At 43.5% G+C, this 22740-nt stretch overlaps 1 protein-coding gene across 1 annotated transcript in view; it reads left to right on the top strand.

The window, feature by feature from the left end:
• Nucleotides 1-22740, top strand: part of FER (FER tyrosine kinase) — a 162433-nt gene that overhangs the window by 107785 nt on the left and 31908 nt on the right. The window contains exons 12-15 of the mRNA XM_064139965.1: nucleotides 1191-1394; nucleotides 5886-6008; nucleotides 19046-19102; nucleotides 19997-20112. Coding sequence (XP_063996035.1) covers nucleotides 1191-1394; nucleotides 5886-6008; nucleotides 19046-19102; nucleotides 19997-20112 — 500 coding nt within the window. The remainder of the gene's footprint in view (nucleotides 1-1190; nucleotides 1395-5885; nucleotides 6009-19045; nucleotides 19103-19996; nucleotides 20113-22740) is intronic.

Consider the following 22740-nt stretch of genomic DNA (forward strand, 5'->3'; position numbering starts at 1 on the left):
AGAATTTCTGCAGATTCAGTTTAAGCAAGGGCTTGTCTGCCTAGCCATAACCAATATATCTGAAGTGATCACTGAACAAAAATACAAAGTTTTGTCTCAGTGTTTCCTTAAACAATGTAAACTTGTTAAAATCAGTGTGTGGAATTTTAGGTTAGAGGATGTTGACTTCACTTTATAGCCGAAGTAATTCCCTGAAGTCTTTGTGTCTTCAAAACTGTATTCATACTCTAGATACAGATGTTCATTCAGTGCTACAGGAAAAATGTCTTGTGGAGCTATTAATTGATTTGGGAGGAGCTGTTAATTGATTTGGGAGGCAGTTGGTAAATTCTGTTAAAACAGTGTGTCCAATTTCAACACTTTGTATAAATCAGTTTGTTATGGTTTTATGCCTGGATAAAGAAATGGTTCATTTTAAATGTTGTTAATGGCACATCAGAATGTGTGAGAAGGAGTTGGTTGGTATGGCTCAGGAAAAAAATAGGACAAGTGAAAATATTACATGTTTGTATGGACATTTCTATGAACTTCAGCCTTTATATATTATTTAAAGGACAAGTGAAAATATGTGTTTGTATGGACATTTCTGTGAACTTCAGCTTTTATATATTATTAGTAGGACAAGTGAAAACTACCTGAAGGGAGGCAGTAGCCAGGTGGGGTTGGTCTCTTCTCCCAGGCAACCAGCAACAGAACAAGGAGACACAGTCTCAAGTTGTGCCAGGGGAGGTCTAGGCTGGATGTTAGGAGGAAGTTGTTGGCAGAGAGAGTGATTGGCATTGGAATGGGCTGCCCAGGGAGGTGGTGGAGTTGCTGTGCCTGGAGGTGTTCAAGAAAAGACTGCATGGGGCACTTAGTGCCATGGTTTAGTTGACTGGCTAGGGCTGGGTGCTAGGTTGGCCTGGATGATCTTGTAGGTCTCTTCCAACCTGGCTGATTCTATGATTATATGTTTTTATGGACATTTCTATAAACTTCACCTTTCAAATATTATTGTTTTTAGGTGATAGAAAAGATCACTATGGAGTCTTGATTTGTTTTTTTAGCAGAAACAGGTAATGTGGATCCAAGAAACAGAAAATGTTATTTACTTATTTACTGTGCATTTCATGTAGAAGCAAACTATAAAAATACACTGTTAAAATAACTTGGTGTTTTTTTTTTTTTTTCCTCTGATATTTCCCCCCAAGTTTTTTGATGTAATTTCGACCACTGAGAAACCATTGGCTGAACAAGACTGGTATCATGGTGCAATTCCAAGAATAGAAGCACAGGAGCTGTTAAAACAGCAAGGAGACTTCTTGGTGCGAGAGAGCCACGGGAAACCTGGTGAATATGTCCTTTCTGTGTTTTCAGATGGACAACGGAGACACTTTATCATACAATATGCTGATGTACGTCTCTGATACGCTACTGAATATTCAATGTTGGGAAGTTTATCGTTCCAGCTAAACAGTTTGGGCTCTGTGTAATCTACTGTCCCTGGAGGTGTTCAGGAAAAGAGTGGATGAGACACTTGGTGCCATGGTCTAGTTGATTGGCTAGGGCTGGGGGATAGGTTGGACTGGATGATCTTGGAGGTCTCTTCCAACCTGGTTGATTCTATGATTCTAATCACCTCTCTTGGTTTGCTGGCCACACTTCTCCTAAAACATCCCAGGATACAGCTAGCCTTCTGGGCTGCACAGGCACACTGCCAGCTCACGCTGAGCTTCTCATCTATCAATGCCCCCAGCTCCTTCTCTTCAGGGCTATTCTCAACCCATGCTGTAACCAGTTTATATTTGTGTCTGGTATTGGCACAAACCAGGTGTAGGACCTTGCACTCTGAATTATTGAACCTCATGCAGTTTGAACTGGCCCATTTCTTAAGCCTGTGAAGGTCCCTTTGGGTGGCATCCCTTCTCTCAAATGAGTCCACCACACAGCTTAGTGTCATCAGCAGCTCTGCTCAGAGTGCACTCAATGCCATTGTCCATGTCACTGACAAATCTGGTGGTTGATTCTATGATTCTGTGGCATTAACCATTTCCATCAGTGCTGAAATAAAGGGAAAAGCCAATTTTGGGAAACAATGGAAAAATACTAGACAGGAGGTTGTTCAACGTTTTTGCCTTTTACTGAAAAGCCAAGGTAGTGTTGTACATGTTTCAAAACCCAGAACCTTTTATTACCGATTTGTGCCTGTGCATTTATTTATTTTTAAACCCATTTAACATTCATGGAGAAGAAAACAATCTGTGTTTGATTCTATACTGCTAGGAACTGCTCCTCTCAAAATGCTTACATTCATTTTAGTGCTGTGGTTATTGTTTTGTTCAGTGTAACACTTGTGGATGTTGCACAGTATTTATGCTTCTAAGAACTAGAATTTGTGTCTTTATTGCTGTAGCTTACACAGCATGTTGATTTTCATACACCTTTATCCAGTGTATCTCTTTTTATGCTTTTTAAAATGTAGGTATTTTTTGTTTATACCTTTCAGAACGTGAAACTAATTGAGCCTATGACACTTCTCCTAACGACATTAGAAATTATTCCTGGAGTGTGACATAGCAGCAAATCATTCTCAACTTTGATTCAGTAATGCTGCCAAAATGTATTTCAGTCTCCCAAATACAGAAGAGTACACAATCAGCGTTCACACTGAGGAAATTGCCTTGTTTAAATTCCCATCTGATCTAGTATCCCTGGTGTGATGGTTTGGGTTTTCCCTGCCCCACCACACTTTAGAAATCACCTAGACTAGACTCAGCCAGCTCTGGAAATTGAATGATGCTTATATTTACATCTAGCACCAGATACAAGCAGATATTTACAGTATATACAGTCATAGACAGAAATAGGCAAGGTAAAAGGTAATACAGAAACACAACAGCCCTCCCAGAAACCTGAGTCCCCAGGAGGGGCTCTCAGCCACCCCTGCACCTTCCCCCTGCCCCTCTCAACCTTAGCCCAGTCCCAAGGAAGATTGGAGGTTCAGCCAGGGAGTTAGTAAGCAAAGTGGGTTAGTCCAAACTGGAGGGTGAGGTTGGAGAGATGCAGCTCAGCCAGCAGCCCAAGTGAGAGTGATGCTGAGTGTGTTATCTATGTTTTGACTTATGTTTTTATACATCTCAGTAAGCCTATGAGGGAAGTAGATGTCACCATTGTTTTCCTTTCTCAGCCTGTAATCTAGTTCTTCTCCCCAGAACATTCTAGCCTGCTTCAAACTAGCACACCTGGGCAGAGCTAGTGTTGTGTAACTGCTTTATTTCCTTCTCCTGGAAGGCAATGATATTTTTCAAACCTCACAGCATTTGGGAGGCTTGTCAAGCTGAAGCTTTTCATTAATTTGCACTAAGAGTTTTCCTTGTCCTAGTAAATCTTCACACAATGTCAAGTGTTTTAATTATTTTGATTTTGTGACCTGAAAGTATTTTAGTGTATCAGAGAGCAGAATGAGAAAACAAGAATAGTAAAAGCAACAAAGAGCATTAAAGAGAGACACACAGGGTCTGACAAGATGCCTGGAGCTCTCTGATCCTGAACCATCAAAAGATGTATACTTGATGTGGCTGAAATAATTGTTTTGTAAATTTTAGGGCAAGTAGATCTTAAAAAAACCCAAAACATTAGACTGGATTTTGTGGTCAGCTACAATAGAGAGGTTTTTAAGCATTACTTTGAGGCTTACCTGTAAGCAGGCTTTCCTTTAATTGTTTTCCCTATAATTAATAAATGAAAGATTGATAGAATGAAAGAAATTTCCACAATTTCACTACTTTCTTTTATAAGTTACATTATGTAAATAGAAGAATGGTATTGGGTAACACTGCATAGCTTGGGCAGTTTAGATCTGGCTAGATCTGGGTTCTTGTACATTCAGTTATAGGGCTTTATGTTCATCTGCCCTTGGGATTTGTTTCTGACATACTTTTTTGACAATAATGGAAGTTAAAACCTTTTCTCAGAAAGGACTCCTTAGGTACTCCTAAGGGGTGAAAATTCTGTGTTTATTGTGAACAAAAACCACTGATTATAAAAAGAGAAAAACCTAATTAAGCTCCTGAAAGTAGTAGGAGTTAGGATTGTTAGGGTCATATAACCAGAGGCATCATGTTCATGAACATTTTGATGGGGAAGTTTGATGAGAGTTTAGTGCAAAGAGAATTTACTTAAATTGGTATAAACAACGTGGAGACAGATCTCTGTGGTGGGTCAGATCACACAGTTGCATCACTGACAGGTCACAAGGATGAGCAATGGAGAACAAACTTCATCTCCCTATACAGATTTTCTTATGAGTTGGATACTGAAGGGCAGAGTGAAATATATGCCTGTCTTAACAGTAGTCCTTTAATTGAATAAGTATTCTCTTTTTTTTCCTTTTCGAATCATCAGCACAGAAATATGACTGTGCTGTTTGAAAGGCATGGGAACTAGTTACTGGTCAATCCACCATCTCAGCCACTATTTGATATGTAAATGAGGGTAAACAACAAATTAAAAACAGTATGCAGACTGTGAAAATTCTTTTCGACAGGCAACAAGGAATGTTAACAATAGGTGACTTGATTAAGCAGTCTTTACTAATAGCTTTAGCCCCCAGCGAAGAGAAGATTAGGATGAATTTAATGTTGGAGGCTAGGGAAAAAAAACCCATAACATTTGCATGCCACTGGTAGAGATTTCCATTGCCCGGTTGTGTGAATGAGCTTGAATCATTATCTGTCCTTCAAGTCTTTAATTGCAGCACTTGTTTATTATTTCCAGTCTCGGATTGGCTTATGGCATCATCTGTAGGAAGAGTTCTCCATCTATAGATGCTGAGATTTGTATAGGCACAAGACTTCATCCTGTTCCCCAGTCAGCTCCAGTGTATAATTTAAGGCTTTCAGGAGACTGAATTAAATGCTTTACCTTTTTTTTTCCTGTCAAGTGTCTGAGCAGGGATAAGCAATGGAAATGTATTTTTCCCCCTCAGTGCTTGAAAGAATGATAAGTCCTAGCAGTCCTTGTTAAAGAAACATTATGTTTTTTTTCTGAGAAAATCCTAAGAGATTTATTTGCTTATGTTGTGTTAAATCATTTGTCTAAAAAAGAAATAAGTACGTGAAGAGGAGAGGGAGGAAATTTTCTCTTTCCAAACCTCTTAGTTTCCAAACCTCTTAGTGCCATGGTCTAGTTGATTGGACAGGGATGGGTAGTTGGACTGGGTGATCTTGGAGGTCTCTTCCAACCTGATTGATTCTGTGATTGTCTTTATGAGTTTCCATGCCTGACCTGCCTTTGTTTTTTAGGTGCATTTTATATTGTGTGGCAGAATTTTATCATTGTAAATACAATAAGATCTTAGTAAGATAGTGCTACTTAACTCCTGTTCATTTTATTGTCAGTTTCTTTGTTTGTTTGTTTGTTTGCTTATGCAATTCTTAGAACTTTTGAATAATTAGGAAGTTGGTGTTGATTTTTTATGGTTTAGACTAATTTTATTTCACTTGTGGATTTTAAGCTTCCTACCTCTTTATTTAAAAGAGGTTAAGTAAATAGTTACTTTGTCAAGTTGCCTTAAATGAGTCTTGCAGTAAAATAAAGAGGTTAAATAAATTGTTACTTTGTCAAATTGCCTTAAATGAGTCTTGCAGTAAAATAAAGAGGTTAAATAAATAGTTACTTTGTCAAGTTGCCTTAACTGAGTGTTGCAGTAATTCTACATTTATTAACTATCTACCATTCCAGTAGAAATGCTGTTGAATAGATCAGGAAATAAATCTATATACTGTAAAACCAAACATTTATTTCTGATGTTGCTAGAAGGGGAAAGCTTCACGATGTAGTTTTGCAGTTTCTCCTTCAGTATATTGCTTGTACTGAAACAATTCTTTCCTATTCTCTCTATACAGAATCAGTACCGTTTTGAAGGAACTGGGTTTCCAACTATTCCTCAGCTCATAGAACATCATTACACAACAAAGCAAGTCATTACAAAGAAATCAGGTGTTGTTCTGCTCAATCCTGTTGTTAAGGTAATGCCTACGTTCCCAGAACTCTCTGTAACTCACAGCAGTTCGGGGAGGGGTGGGGGGAGAGGTGGGGAGAGAGGTTGTATTGCTTTTTAAAATACATTCCTATGCAGCTTCTCAGAAGATTTTTTCCTTCATGCTCGTTTTGTGACTCTCATTTCCTGAGCCTTGTCAACCTTCTCTGCACTGTGCAATACATTCTTTTAATATAAAACTCCATCCTGTGTTGCATAATACATCTTTACTCTCTTGAAAGAATTTTATTCAGCATATCACAATTGTTGTGGAGGGGGATTCTCAGTACCTATGCCTGTTTGGCGGAGGGGAGGAATTAATTGGGGCAATATACAATTTTATATAAAAATATAGAATTATTAAATTCAATATTCTGAACTCTGCCACCCCCAACCACTGTATATTAATATTAAAGTTTGTACATGGTTATGAAAACAGTTTAGGATAAAATATGGACAGGAATTTGTTATTTAACCAGCAAACATTCAACCTATAAGCAGAGAGAGGAGTTTTCCCTGCAGCTTAATGCCGCTAGGGGTCATATGCTGTTTGCCCAGCAGAGCAGGCTGAAACTCTTTCTGCTCTATGGCAGAGGCAACTCATATTACAGATGTCATAAATAACAGGCATAAACTGGCGTTCATGCAAGTTAAGGGTTTAATAGAGTTGCAGGAATCAAGCAATGTACAGGCCTGGGTATGTGGAGAGGCTCTGCTCTACCCTAACGCACAGCCTTTGCCTTCAGTTTTCTCTTTTTATACCCTATTCTATTACAGATTCATTACTAAGTTCTAAGAAAAGATTGGGTTTTTCTTTATCAGTTTTTAGGAATGTGAGATGTCCCTTCCACACAGGTCTCCTTTTATCTGGTGGTCCCTCTGGTAGTCTTTGATGAAGTAAGGGTCTTCTCTTAAGCATTCTTCCTCATGAACTTCAAAGTCCTTATTGTTCTTCTGTTTGCTCATGCAGAAAGGTGGCACCAGGAGGAATGCATTTCCATTCAAATATGCAAAAGACAATCTCTTCCACATGCCTCCCTCCTTCGCCAATCCTATTACTCTTAATCTTAAGCCTATTGCATACCTTTGTGATGGTGGTGCAAGCAGGAATGCAGTTTTATTCAGTATCCCCCTTCTTCTCTGACTGTGACCTCTTGCCACGAATTGATCGGATCAAATGTATATTTCTCACACAGAGGTATTAAGGCTTTTACTCACAACTCTTTATCAGTTATTAATCACCCTCCGGGGCTGTGTCACAGCCTGTGCCTAGTGTCCAATTCTCCAGGATCTCTGCCTGTGGACTCTTTGAGGCTGGAATCTTCCCAGCTTGAGGGGAGAGGATAAATCTTCCCAGCTTCTGGGGAAATATTTCTGACCTTTGTTCTCCTGGCGAGGGATGATCTCTGCCTTGGTGCTGCTGTCTTCTTCTGGATGCTGTGTCCAGGGATATCAGCTTGGCAGGATTTCAGGAGCAGGAGAATATCCGTGCTGTCTCTGGCACGGTTCTTCAGGGCTTCAGGCTGTGTGTGTGGCTGCTTAGGAGTCTGGGCTCCTTAGGTGAATCAATGCAGGATCTGGTCCTGGTAGCACGATAGCTTGCAGATGTGCACAGCTGGCTTAGGAGGCTATAGGCTCCTTATATATATATGTGCAGGCTTAAATGAGCTCTGCAAAAAAGGTACACAGGCAGGTGAGCTGCGAATGGATCAAAGCATGAGGTGTGAGCCTCTGAGCATCGGAGCTGTGCAATGGGGTCCGAGGGTGGGGGTCTGAGCAGCTGAGCGCTGCAAGTGTGGTCCGAGCTGAGCTGCGGGTAGGGTCAGAGCACGTTGTTTCCCTGTGCACCCCTATTTATTGACCATGGGCTGAGATTAATGGCCTCTTTGGTCACTAGAGTGACCAATCAGGTTGGCAGTCAGGCAAACCTTACCATAATAGGCAGAAGCTCTTGCCTGGACTTTCCCAAATATGGGGATCACATGGGTTTACCCCAGGGAGACACGAGCTGGGTGTGTGGGGGCTTACACAGCCTGTTTACAACCAGGGGTCCTGGCAGAAAAACATGTCCAGGCAAGGCAAGGCCCTGCAGAGGGACCTGGACAGGCTGGATGGGTGGGCAGAGGCCAATGGGATGAGATTTAAGAAGGCCAAGTGCAGGGTTCTGCACTTTGGCCACAACAACCCCAAGCAGTGCTACAGGCTGGGGACTGAGTGGCTGGAGAGCAGCCAGGAGGAAAGGGACCTGGAGGTACTGATAGATAGTAGCTGAAGATGAGCCAGCAGTGTGCCCAGGTGGGCAGTAGAGCCAATGGCATCCTGGCCTGCAACAGGAACAGTGTGGCCAGTAGGACAAGGGAGGTTATTCTTCCCCTGTACTCAGCACTGGTCAGGCTACACCTTGAGTGCTGTGTCCAGTTCTGGGCCCCTCAATTCAAGAAGGATGTTGAGGTGCTGGAAGGTGTCCAGAGAAGGGCAACCAAGCTGGTGAGGGGCCTGGAGCACAAATCCTATGAGGAGAGGCTGAGGGAGCTGGGCCTGTTTGGCCTGGAGAAGAGGAGGCTCAGGGGTGATCTTATTACTGTCTACAACTACCTGAAGGGGCATTGTAGCCAGGTGGGGGGTGGCCTCTTCTCCCAGGTAACCAGCAATAGAACAAGGGGACACAGTCTCAAGTAGGTATAGGCTGGATGTTAGGAAGAAGTTCTTCACAGAGAGAGTGATTTCCCATTGGGATGGGCTGCCCAGGGAGGTGGTGGAGTCACCGTCCCTGGAGGTGTTCAAGAAAAGCCTGGATGAGGCACTTAGTGCCATGGTCTGGTTGACTGGATAGGGCTGGGTGATAGGTTGGACTGGATGATGTTGGAGGTCTCTTCCAACCTGGTTGATTCTATGATTCTGTGGCATAAGCAAGCCTCTTTTGAGGCCTACAGGCCCTCCACGACAACAATATAACCTTCTATCTTTTAATTCCCCGTTTGAAATTCACTACCAAGCCCTTGGAATTAGTCCTTCTAGTACTTCATTGCCCATGAAATTGTGATGGAGATTTTTTTTTTAATTATTATTTTTAGCAAAATAGTGTTAAGTGGTAAATTCCTTCTTAGTTTTGGAAGAGTTAGGACAAGGTTGTAGCCAGATGGGGTTGGTCTCTTCTGCCAGGCAACCAGCAACAGAACAAGGGGACACAGTCTCAAGTTGTGCCAGGGCAGGTCTAGGCTGGATGTTAGGAAGAAGTTGTTGTCAGAGAGAGTGATTGGCATTGGAATGGGCTGCCCAGGGAGGTGGTGGAGGCACCGTCCCTGGAGGTGTTGAAGCAAAGCCTGGATGAGGCACTTAGTGCTATGGTCTGGTTGATTGGCTAGGGCTGGGTACTAGGTTGGAGTGGATGATCTTGGAGCTCTCCTCTAACCTGGTTGATGATTCTAAGTCTGCTTTGTCTTAGTTTTATATCTCAGAGGTAAGCTAGACAGAGGTGGTAAAAAGTATTGTCATTCCACATCACCGCAAATTTGGCATGAAAATTCCCTTTTTAATCCGTAAGCTATTACAGAAACTCCTTCAGGAGGGAAACATAAAGGGGTGGAAATACTAACTTATAGCACTGTTCAGAAAGCTTGAGAGTCTCCTCCTCTTATTCAAGTAGTTTTAAAATCACTGTCTGCATACTTGATAGTACATTCAGAAACCAATCCCTTTTCACTTAAATCTTTGGATTTTGCCTATGAATAAGCCATTTGTTCTTAATTTTGGTTGGTTTGGGGTTTTTTTTGTTTGGTTTTTTTTTTTAAAGGGAGACCAGTTTCAAGCATGTGCAAAGTATATTTTGTGTTCTACAAAATTTTAGGAAGCATACAATTTGGATTTCAGGATTAGTTTTCTGTTCCCTGACTCTAGTTCTTTTCTGCTAATAATCCTAAAAAACAGAATCATAGAATCAACCAGGTTGGAAGAGACCTCCAAGATCATACAGTCCAACCTAACACCCAGCCCTATCCAATCAACCAGACCATGGCACTAAGTGCCTCATACAGGCTTTGCTTGAACACCTCCAGGGATGGTGACTCCACCACTTATTATTTCTACTGAAATGCATTCTTCAAGTTGACTAGTGCTGTGGAGCAGAGCAGCTTCAGGGTTGAATTTTCAGATGGACTTCTGGACTCTAGCTGTGTTTCACTATGGTCACAGAATGCAAAGCCCAGAGTTAGCATTCCAGGCTCACTTCTCAGTGAATGAGGATTCATGCACCTTAGGAGGAAATCAGTCTTAGTCGAAAAGTAAAGGCTTAGCTAGTGCTAGGACTTTGGCACTTCTCTGTGTAGAGTTTTGTAGTGTTCAGTGTGTCCTTCAGCACCTCAACTTTTTCTCCTCTTTCAAAATGTAATCTCAAATGAATTAGTTTACCTTTCAAATAGAGGAATAAGGTGTAGTGTGAAGGGTGCCATCTTTTTATCCAGAAGCTCAAAGATAATCCTCAAACAAAGTGGGGCTTTGACAGAGGCAGGTGAAGGACAGGAGGAGAACTGTACTTTTATACTTCCTAATGGGAAAGGAGAAACCAGGAAGGAGGCTTATGTGTGAGGAGAGAAAACTTGGGTAGACATTCTGCATTACAGTTTCTGTTCTGTTAGTTCTGTTATGCATCATCTGCTAATCTCGTGCGAGTTGTCTGGGAGGTATTCCTGGTGTTAGGTTCCATAGCGAGTACACAAGTTAAGACTAAATGAATGGTGAAAAGGGCAATTGGAAGAGTGCAGTCTGTCAAGGGTTACATTGTTTTCTTCAGCTGTCTGCCTTTGAGGTCTGTGCAGATGGTCCCTGATGAGCATTGGAAAAAATGGTTCTGAGGAGATTCCAGAGAGAAGAAAAAAGGTTGTCGAAGCAAGCACCTACCTACAGGTGTCTGTTGGCTCAGCCATATAGCCACAGGAGTGACACATATGCTGCATAGCATAAAGGTTAGATGCAGTTTGTGTACATATCAAAGTAATTAACAATTTCCTACAACAGAAAACTCTCATTGGCATCACACACTCAATTTGTTTATCATTCAGGTGAATATTAACTTTCTGATAGCTTGTAAAACAGTCATGGTGTTCAGCAAGACCAAGTGCGAGGTCCTGCAGCTGGGTTGGGGCAATCCCAAGCACAAATACAGGCTGGTGAGTGACTGGATGAAGAGAGCAGCCCTGAGGAGAGGGACTTGGGGTTGCTGGTGCATGAAAAGCTCAACATGAGCCAGCAGTGTGCACTTGCAGCCCAGAAAGCCAAGCAGAGCCTGGGCTGCAGCAGGAGTAGTGTGGCCAGTGGGAACTGTTTGAGAGGATACAGCAAAGGAGTACAAAGGTGATTAGAGGACTAGAACATCTGTCTTATGAAGAAAGGCTGAAGGATTTGGATTTTTTTAGCCTGGAGAAGAGAAAAATGAAGGCAAATCTTATCAGCACTTGTAAATACTTAAATGGTGCATGTCAGGAGGGTGGGGCCAGTCTCTTTTCAGTGCTGCCCAGTGACAGCTCAAGAGATAGTTGCCACAGAATTGATCACAGGAAGTTCCATCTAAACACAAAGAGAAGCTTCTTTACTTTGAGTGTGGCAGAACACTATAACAGGCTGCCCAGAGAGGTGGTGGTGTCTCCATCTCTGGAGTAATTTAAAACCATGCCTGGATGGAATCCTGTGCAGCCTGCTCTAGCAAGTCTCCAGAGGTCCTTTCCAACCTCTGTGGTTCTGTGAAATATGTTACGTACCATATCTGATCAGAGAGGAGAAAAATCCATTGAAAGTTACTGAAAATTTCATCACAAGTCTCCTAATTCCTCATCCAGAGATGAGAAATGACAAAACATGGATTTCATCACTCAGCATGATGGTGTAGTACATGAATTTGTGTGATGAGACTGACTGGGGTCAGATTCTAGAAGATGGGCGAATAGAGGTATCCAGAGAGCCTCTAGAATGTGCAGTGAACACAGCATACGGCAGCCACGGTAGATGTCACTTTGTGACATTATGCATCAAGAAAGAAGCATAGAAGTCATGAGAATGATTATCCCCCTCAAACAGTCAGAGTCTTACAGAGATGAGCCAGTGGCTCCATAGGTAGCAAGGGCCATCAGAGAAACACCATGAGGGAACTGAGGGGTGTTTCTTTAAGTGTCGCGGCCAACAGCCTGGCTGGATTGCCTCTACAAGAATGCACGCAGTGTGGGCAGCAAACAGGAGGAGCTGGAAGCTACTGTGTTCCCAGAAAGCTACAATGGAGTGGCCATTACTGGAATTTGGTGAATCCTGTGACTGGAGTGTGGCTGTTGATAGCTACAGGCTGTTCAGAAGGGACAGGAGAGGATGGGTGGGTGGAAGTGTTGCCCTCTATGTAAATAGATTGATAGAGTGAGGAACTGTCCCTGAAGAAGAGCCACAGGCATGTTGAAAGCTTACAGGTAGAAACTAGAGACCAAGTCAACATAGGGAACCTTGTGTCTACTAGAGACCACCCAATCAAGGGAAGCAGAGTGATGAAGCCTTCTTACTCCAGCTGCAGAAGGCATCACACTCACAGGCTCTCATCCTGCTAGGGCATTTCAACCACCCTGACATCTGCTGGGAAAGAAACACAGTGAGCTGTGGGCAGTCCAGAAGACTCCTGTAGTGCCTCAATGGTAACTTCTTAAGACAGGAAATAGACAGCCCTCCCTCAGGGGATGCAATAGGTGGACCCACGTGAACTTCATGTGGTGGTTTGGGTGTTACCTGCTCCCTCCCGCTTAAGAAAATCACCCAGACTAGACTCAGCTGAACTGGAAGTTAAGAATGAAGCTTTGTATTTACAGCTTAGCACAATATACAAGCAGATATTTACAGTATCTTCAGCTACAGACAGAAATAGACAAGGTAAAAGGTAATACAGAAACACAGCGGCCCTCCCAGCAACCAGAGTCCCCAGGAGGGGCTCCCAACCACCCTTCCACCTCCTTTCCACCTTTCTTCCTTATCCCAGACTTTGCCTTTCGTTCAAGCTGAGTTTGGAGAATCGGCTATGGGGGTTAGGAAGCAGAGGGATTAGTTACACAGGCAGCAGGTTACACAGAGAAGGGAGGCAGACAAAGCTAGAGAGCAACTCTTACCTATATTTATGTTCCTGTTCTTATCCATGAGTGCAGCAGACATCACCATTGTTTCCTTTTCACAACCTGTAATCTAATTCCTCTCACTAAAATAGCTAGATTCAAGTGCAAGTTCCTGCAGCTGGGTCAGGACAAACCTCAGTATCAGTACTTGCTGGGGAATGGTGAGGTAGAGAACAGCCCTGTGGAAGAGGACTTGGTGGTACTGGTGCATGAAAAGCTGGGCATGAGGCAACAATGCACATTGGCAGCCCAGAAGGCCAGTGGCATTATGAGCTGCACAGCCAGCAGACTGAGAGGAGCATTCTGCCCCTCTGCTCTGGTGAGGCCTCATCTGGAATACAGAGTTCAGCTCTGGGGCCCTCAACACAAGAAGGGAGGGTCCAGAGAGGGGTCCAGAGATGGGTCACGATAATGATTAGCGGGCTGGAGCACCTCACCTACAGAAATAGGCAGGGAGAGCTGGGGTTGTTCAGTCTGGAGGAAGCCTTCTACCAGCCTTCCATTGCCTGAAAGGAGGCTGTCGTGGATTGAGGTCAATCCGTGGATGAGTTTTCAAAACCATGCTGCTTCAAAGTGGAACTGCTGGCTGGGGCAAAGTATCACAGAGCTTGAAGTTCAGACTGACATGAGAGGCTTCCAGGTCTGGCTTCTGCTTTGTTTGTCGGATGTTGGTCTTTCCCACCCAGCTGGCTGCTTTGTGCTTGGCTGGGGAAAACCATTTTATCTCTGACTTCTTCTGCTGCTTCTGTTTTTGCTAAGGTGTCTCTACATTGTAGCATCTTATTAAACTCCTGATCTCAGCCCAGAGATCTTTTTCGTGTTGCTTTCCCTCCTGTCTGTATGTGAGGGGTGGGCTTGTGGGAGTGGACTGTGTTATCTCAGGACAGGGACCTGCATGAGAGCTGGGGAGGCAATGTTTTTAAACTAGAGCAGGGTAGATTTAAATTAGATTTAATATATATATTACTATGAGGGTGGTAGAACACTGGAATGGATTGCCTGGGGAGGTGGTGCATGCCCCATCCCGGGAGACAGGTCAGGCTTGATGGGGCTCTGAGAACCTGATCTAGTTGGAAGTGTCTCTGCTTAACACCTGAGGATTGGTCTAGATGTCCTTCCAACCCAGTGTATCCTGGGATGCTATGATTGTTTTTTTTCTCTACTGAATGTATGTCAGTCAAAAACTGTGGAGCATAGTGATGAATAGCCACCTTCCCAGCAAGGTGCTCTCTCCAGTATGATTCTCCTGTGCTCCTTTCACTCTTGCAGTTACCCAGAACATCTCTCCATTACCTGCTGAATTGTTTTACTTCTCACCAAATGAGTGAGATTTAAGTCAGTACATGCCTCCACCTTCCTTAGGAATTGGAAACAGACTTTAATGGTTGTCTAGGTCAAATAATTATGCACATGCTGGAGTGCATTGGACATACTGGATCGTGTCCAGAGCAGGGCCACTGGGATGCTCAGAGGGCTGCAGCAGCTCTGCTGTGAGCACAGACTGAAAGAGTTGGGGCTGTGCAGGCTGGAGAAGAGGAGGCTCCCAGGTGACCTTCTTGTGGCCTTCCAGGATCTGAAGGGAGCCTACAAAAAGCTGGAGAGGGACTTTTCTGGGTATCAGGGAGTGACAGGACTGGGGGGATTGGAGCAAAGCTGGAGGTGAGGAGAGTCAGGCTGGAGGTGAGGAGGAAGTTTTTGAGCAGGAGAGTGATGAGAGGCTGGAATGGATTGCCAGTGAGGTGGTTGAGGCTCCATGGCTGGAGGCGTTTGAGGCCAGGCTGGCTGAGGCTGTGGACAGCCTGCTCTAGAGTAGGGTGTCCCTGGTTATGGCAGGGGGGTTGGGATTGGCTGATCCTTGGGGTCCCATCCAGCTCTGATTCTATGATTCTATAATAGTTACCGTTGTGTATTTTTGTCTAAATCTGAAAACATATCATAGGCAGTGATGGCTCTCTGTGGCTTCTGTTAATATTCAGTCTTTGGCAGAATTATTTTGTTTGTGTAATACCTGATTCTCAGCAGATGATGTGTCTTGGCCTAGCATAGCACAGGTAAGGTGCTTCTTTAACAAGATATGCCCTTTGTGTTGCTGAACTGGTGAGAGATTATTTTGGTGGATGGACTGTCTGGTGCTTGAAGAGTGTGCTAGGTGACTGTATTTAAAAAGTTACAGTCAAAGGCTTAATGTCTAAATGCAGAGCAGTAATAAGTGGTGTCTCTTAGGGGTCCATACTGGGACCAGTGGTGTTCACTGTTTTCATCAGTGACACAGACAGTGGGATCAAGTGCACTCTCAGCAGGTTTGCAGTTGGCACCAAGCTGAGAGGGGTGCAGTTTAGAGGGAAGGGGTACCAACCAGAGATACCTTGACAGACTTGAGGAACAGGCTTTGTAAAGCTCAAGAAGTTCAATAAGGCCAAGTCCAAGGTCCTGCACCTGTATTGGGGCAGCCCAGGGGATGAAGGGATTGAGAACAGCCCTGCAGAAAAGGTTACTGGTGGATGAAGAGCTGGACAAAGTGCACTCTCAGCCCAGAAAAAACAGTTACGTCCTAGGCTACATCAAAAGAAGGCCAGCAGGTCAAGGCAGGTGATTCTCACCTTATACTCTGCTCTGATGGGACCTCACCTGGAGGACTGCATCCAGCTCTGGGATCCTAAGCATAAGAAAGACACATATCTGCCTGAGCAGGTCCAATGAAGGACCATAAAGATTATCAGAGAGATGAAATGGCATAACCATAAAGTGTGGGTAGTTCAGCCTGGGCAAGTGAAGGCTCTGGGAAGACCTTTTGCAGCCTTTCAGTATTTAAGAGACTTAATAGAAAACCAGATGGAGAGGGACTTTTTAACCAGGGTCTATAGTCACAGAATGAGCATAAACAGTTTGAACTGAGTTTGGGTAGGTTCATAGGTTGGATAGAAGGAATATTTTGTTTGTAATGAGGGTAGTGAGATCTCATAACAGTTACCCAAAGAAGCTGTGGTTGGCCCATCACTGGACATGTTCAAAGTCAGGTTGGATGGGGCTCTGAGCAGCGTCATCTAGTGAAATGTGTCCATGCCCATAACAGGATGGTTGCATTGGGTAATCTTTAAGAGTTCCTTCCAATCCAAATTGTTCTGTGATTCTGTGGTGTGTTTACTACACATGGTAGATTTTTCTCTGTAATCACAGGCTCATTTAGGTTGAAAAGATGTTTTTGAGTGTGTCTAGTCAAACCCCCTACTCAGGCAGGTTCAACTGCTGTGAGTTTCCCAGGACTGTGCCATGCTGGGACCCTTCCACAAGAAGGGTCATAAGGAGGAGCCAGAAAACTGCAGAGCTGTCAGCCTGACCTCAGTGCCAGGCAAGGTGATGGAACAGGTCATCTTGAGTGCCATCACAAAGCACCTACAGGATGGCCAAGGGATCAGGCCCAGACAGCATAGGTTTAGGAAGGGCAGGTCCTGTCTCACCAACCTGATCTCCTTTTATGATCAGGTTACCTGCCTGGTGAATGTGGGGCAGGCTGTGGATGGAGTCTACCTGGACTCCACCTGTGGTGGAGTCACTGTCCCTGGAGGTGTTCAAGAAAAGCCTGGATGAGGCACTTAGTGCCATGGTCTGGTTGACTGGATAGGGCTGGGTGCTAGGTTGGACTGGATGATCTTGGAGGTCTCTTCCAACCTGCTTGATTCTATGATTAATGTCTCCACTGATGATGAGGGCTCCAAAATGTCTCTGGGTCACTTCTGATGTTCTGGCTACCTTCACACTGAAAGTGTGTTTTCCCCATTCTTCTGGTTTCAGGCCCGGCTGCAGCTAAGCAAAATGCAAACCCCTGTGGGTCAAAATAAGGAGAGCTTTACAGAAGGATACAGAAAGTGACTGAAGAGTTGGGATGACAGCAGTAGTAAAATAGTCATGTATAAGATGAGTAACAGGAAATGCAACATGCTCACCTCAACACTTTGCCACCCAGGGTAGCTTGATGTTTACAGCATGGAATACTGCCTTGGCTGGTTCAGTTTGCTCTCCTGGGTGTGACCTCTTTCCAATTCTTGTACAGAAAGTTAACCCAAACCCAGGACAGTCATGTCCAGAACTGATTTCCTGTTTTCTAATTTGTGCCTGCTGCCTCTTGTCCTATCACTGAGCAAACACTGAGAAAAGTCTGGCTGACTTTTCCTCATTCCATGCCATTAGGTATTTATATACATTGGAGAGAACTTGTTTGCCTCAGGAGGTGCTGTTATGATCCCAGTACTCTCTCTCAGCTGTATCATTTTACAGAGAGAATAGTATAGACAGTCTTGCATCCCTTTAGACAGTGGAAACTCCACTGAGTAGGCCACTGGTCCACATGTAGCATTCTGTGCAGTCCTTGCCTGTAACTGGGATTCTAACATTTTTGTCATTTGGCCTATTACAGGACTTTCTTTTGAGGAAACAATTCTCTTCATTATTTCCACTGGCAGACAGAAAGGATGTCAACATGACACCTTCGTGGGGCACTTGGAGATAGATAAAGGCAAGACCACCCAGGTGGCTTAATCCCTGATACCCAGTGGGAGCTGTCTTTAAGCTCCACTGCAGTGTACTGTTTGCATTCATCCTGCAGCCAGTGGCATTGTGCAGCACCTGCCTGAGCTCACGCCAGTTAGCTGTTGTGAGGATCACTAACACATAGATGTACAGCAGTCTTCTGGGCAGGAGCACTGCAGGTCCTCCATGACCCTGAAAACCTGGTAATTTTGTTTAGGATGTACTTCAGAGCCAACATGTTTGGCCTGGTTTTCTATGAGCTTTAGTGAGAGATGGTTTAGTGGGTTGTAGACACTTGTTTAGATATTTGCCTTTTTCATTAGTAATTAAGACTGCTTAGGACTTTACCACCAACACGAGAAGCAGTAACCATGCTTGTGAGGTGATAAGCAGATAAGGTTCTAAGAGAGAAATAAAATGGAAAATAGTTTAAAATCCTACCTTTATTTTTTGCTGCCCGGGGAGGTGGTGGAGTCACCATCCCTGGAGGTGTTCAAGCAAAGACTGGATGAGGCACTTAGTGCCATGGTCCAGGTGACTGGATAGGGCTGGGGGATAAGTTGGACTGGATGATGTTAGAGGTCTCTTCCAACCTGGTTGATTCTGTGATTCTATGATTTTTAATATTTTAGCAAAACATTTATTAAATATGTGTGTTCAGACTGTTGCAGAGTGTCTACATTTTTGCTCATCAGTAACAAACTGGTACTTAAAGTGACATTTGTTCAGTTGCCTTCTCAAGTAGTTGCTTGCCCAGGGAGGTGGTGGAGTTGTCATTCCTGGAAGTGTTCAAGCAAAAGCCTGCATGAGGCACTTAGTGCCATGGTCTGATTGATTTGCTAGGGCTGGGTGCTAGGTTGGACTGGATGATCTTGGAGGTCTCTTCCAACCTGCTTGATTCAACAGTTTCAAACAACCACAGAAGATGTAAGAGCTGCAGATCTGTCTTGTTAATAAGTAGAATTATGAGTTCTTTTTCAAGTACAGAGGAGAAACATGGTTTTTGATTAGCAGTAAGTTGTTGTGTGCAATAAAGTGGTTTTCTCACCTGATTTTGACTTGGGTAATTGTTAAAAACAGGGTACTAGATATTGGTTCCAGGGATTGTATGAAAAGCTACCTAGTGCTGTGTCTGCATAGGTGCTGTCGTGTTGTAAGCTTAATCTCTGGATAGAGATTTACTATATGATATGCTTCACTATTGTACAGTCTGGCAAGTTTTCTCAACCCTGTTTTATAGACACTTAGATTTAAAACTTCCTGGCATGCTGTTAATAGAACAGTTCCACTTCTACTTCAGTACATCTTACAAAAACTCTGCCTTGCAAACCTGCACTGACAAAAAAAGCCTTCTTTCTTTCCATAGGATAAGAAATGGGTTCTCAATCATGAAGATGTCACACTGGGAGAATTACTGGGCAAAGTAAGTAATCAAATATGTATGCATGTAATTCCTGCTTGACTTTACCTTTTCCTTTAAATTAGTGCTATATGCAATATTTATTTCAGTTCTTTGATGCATAAGACAGCTTTGAGCTTTAAATAAATGGAAATCACACTTTTTGGTAGATGTTGTGATGTATGTTCTGGAAGTTTTTAACTGGCATACATATTTTTCTTCTTTGGAGGGCTTTTAAACTAGCTTGGTTGCTGTAAAGCATAATGTTGCCATTTTGCTTTGTGGACTCCTGGCAAAACTATGAGCAGCAGCATAAATAACCAGGATTATATTTATGTCTTTCCAGAATTTGTGTGTTTATGTATAAAACTGGAACAGTTCAATCAGTGTTTGTTTAAACATGTGTTTCTTACTTTTCTTTAGGGTCGTATCTGTGTTAAATTAACTCTTGTGTAGAGTAGTGTAGTTTGCATGACAAATTGGAGCTGTTAAGTCTTTAAAGTCACTTAAGCCCTGTACCTCACTTTTTGGGTACCTTTGCACCTACAAAGACAGCTGCAAGTCTCATGCTGGATGCAATGTTCAAAAGGTTTCCCCAAAACCTGAAAAATAGGTTTGAGAAAATTGCAATTACACAATTAATGTGTTCTTTTCTCTTATTAATGTATTTTTTCTCTTTCCATCAAGGTCACAGTAGAACTCTTGCAGTGTGGCTGTATAGTAGATGCACTATGTCTTTGTCAACTGTATTATGTTAGTGGTGGATACTGGAAGGAAATGTCATGTGGCTCCATAAACATATTTCAGACTCCCATGCTAGTTACATTACCCATCTGCATTATTTGTCTAGAGATTTGTGGAGGTTTTGTTCACTTGCAATGATTCTCCCACATACACCCCCTTTCCCTATCATTTCAGGGTAATTTTGGTGAGGTGTACAAGGGAACATTAAAGGATAAAACTCCTGTTGCTGTAAAAACTTGTAAAGAAGATCTTCCTCAGGAATTGAAAATAAAATTTCTTTCAGAAGCCAGGTAGGTTCTCTAAATTTAACTGGAACATATACTTGCTGTGGTGGGGTTTTGGTTTTTTTTTCATGTTACTAGATGGATTACAAATGGGACCTTCAGAAAATAGAAAGAAGCAGTCATCAAACTTTTTCCTTCTTTCCCTCAGTACATTCCATAACTGTTGCCCTGGTAACTAAACACAGGCCTTTTTAACATATAAATACAGTAGCATCTGCAGTTGCTGGAAGCTACCTCTTTGGCAAAGCAAACTATGACTGTAAACCACAATGTTCTTGTTAAGTCTTTCCATTTAGAACTTGTTCTAGATGTGCCGTGAGGACTGGGTGTTGCAGAGGGGGGTTTCTCAGTACCTACACCTATTTGGCAGAGGGGAGAAATTAATTGGGGCAATATAAAATTTTATATAAAAATATAGAATTATTAAATTCAATATTCTGAACTCTCACCACTCCCCAACCACTGTATTTTAATATTCAGTTTGGTACATGGTTATGAAAACAATTTAGGATAAAATATGTACAGGAATTTGTTATTTAACCAGCAAACATTCAAACTATAAACAGAGAGAGGAGTTTTCCCTGCAGCTTAATGCCATTTGGGATCTCCATGCCATTTGCCCAGCAGAGCAGGCTGAAACTCTTTCTGCTCTATGGCAGAGGCAACTCATATTACAGAGGTACTAAAGCTTTTACTCACAACTCTTTATCAGTTATTAATCACCCTCCGGGGCTGTGTCACAGCCTGTGCCTAGTGTCCAATTCTCCAGGGTCTCTGCCTGTGGACTCTTTGAGGCTGGAATCTTCCCAGCTTGAGGGGAGAGGATAAATCTTCCCAGTTTGTGGGCAAATATTGGTTTTCTCTAACCTGTTCTCCTGGCGAGGGATGATCTCTGCCTTGGTGCTCCTGGCTTCTTCTGCATGCTGTGTCCAGGGACTCTGAGCTTGGCAGGATTTCAGGAGCAGGAGAATGGTTGTTCATGGCTTCAGGCCATGTGTGCAGACAGTCCAGGTCTGCTTCCTGGTTAGCTCAGTGGCTGTTACCAGGCAATGATAGGCAGCAGGCATGCAAAGTGTGCGTGACTGCTGAGAGTCTGAGCTCCATAGGTAAAGCAATGCAGGATCTGGTCCTGATAGCAATGGTGTGCATATGTGCAGAGCTGGCTTAGGAGGCTATAGGCTCCTTATATATATATTTGTGTGTGTGTGTGCAGGCTTAAATGAGCTCTGCAAGAAAGGTACTCAGGCAGGTAAGCTGCGAATGAGGGTCAGAGCATGAGGTCTGAGCCTCTGAGCTATCTGAGTGGCTGAGTGCTGGAAGTGAGGGTCAGAGCTGTGTCTGAGCCATGCAGTGTCTGTACCATGCAGGTGAGTCAGAGCAGCAGGGCGCTGCAATGGGGTCCGAGCTGGGCTGTGGGTAGGGTCAGAGCTGAGCTGGGCACATTGTTTCCCTGTATACCCCTATTTATTGACTGTGGGCTGAGATTAATGGCCTCTCTGGCCACTAGAATGACCAGTCAGGTTGGCAGTCAGCCAAACCTTACCATAGTAGGCAGAAGACTCTTGCCTGGACTTTCCCAAATATGGGGATCACATGGATTTGCCCCAGGGAGACACGAGCTGGGTGTGTGGGGGCTTACACAACCTGTTTACAACCAGGGGTCCTGGCAGAAAGACATGTCCAGGCAAGAGCCTATTTTTGGGCCTACAGACCCTCCACAACACTGGGATAAGAAGACTGGAAGATGCTGTTAATGTAAATGTGATTATACCAGTCATAAATCCTACCTTGTATGCCTGTCTAGGTTATCATACGGACCACATTTAGTAACTTTGAAAGAAATTTTCACTCTGATAAAGATATTTTATGTTGTACCAGGCAGCATATGATTGCATAGTCATTTTTCAAGTGAGTATCACAGTATCATCAGGGTTGGAAGAGACCTCACAGATCATCAAGTCCAACCCTTTAGCACAGAGCTCAAGGCTAGACCATGGCACCAGGTGCCACGTCCAACCTTGCCTTGAAGTGCCCCAGGGACGGCGACTCCACCACCTCCCCGGGCAGCCCATTCCAGTGCCCAATGACTCTCTCAGTGAAGAACTTTCTCCTCACCTCAAGCCTAAATCTCCCCTGGCGCAGCCTGAGGCTGTGTCCTCTCGTTCTGGTGCTGGCCACCTGAGAGAAGAGAGCAACCTCCTCCTGGCCACAACCACCCCTCAGGTAGTTGTAGACAGTTGTAGACTGTCATGCCACAATATACTAAGTATTCTGAACGCAGGCTCATGTAGATAGGTAGTTATGAGACCTCAGGGAAGAAGGGTGTATTGAGATAATTTCAGTTTAAATTAACTTTTCCCCTCTTGCTATGATGTTTGACATGATTTCATTTTCACTCTAAGCTAGTGTGATCTGTGTGGAAAAAAATAAAAGATACTATCTGCATTTAGGGAATGAAAAATCAGCCACTGTTATCTGCTGAACAATTCTAAGCAGATCTTAGCTTGACAGCTGCAGAGCTGTTCTGTTTGTTAAGCAGCCTGACAATGGTAGAGCATCAGTAGTCTAAAACAAATTAAATGTGTTATTTCTCTCTATGTATGTACCAAGTGGGTTAGCATTTTGCTCTTGATT

The sequence above is a fragment of the Pogoniulus pusillus genome, chromosome Z (assembly GCF_015220805.1).
Source record: "Pogoniulus pusillus isolate bPogPus1 chromosome Z, bPogPus1.pri, whole genome shotgun sequence".
NCBI classification, from domain to species: domain Eukaryota; kingdom Metazoa; phylum Chordata; class Aves; order Piciformes; family Lybiidae; genus Pogoniulus; species Pogoniulus pusillus.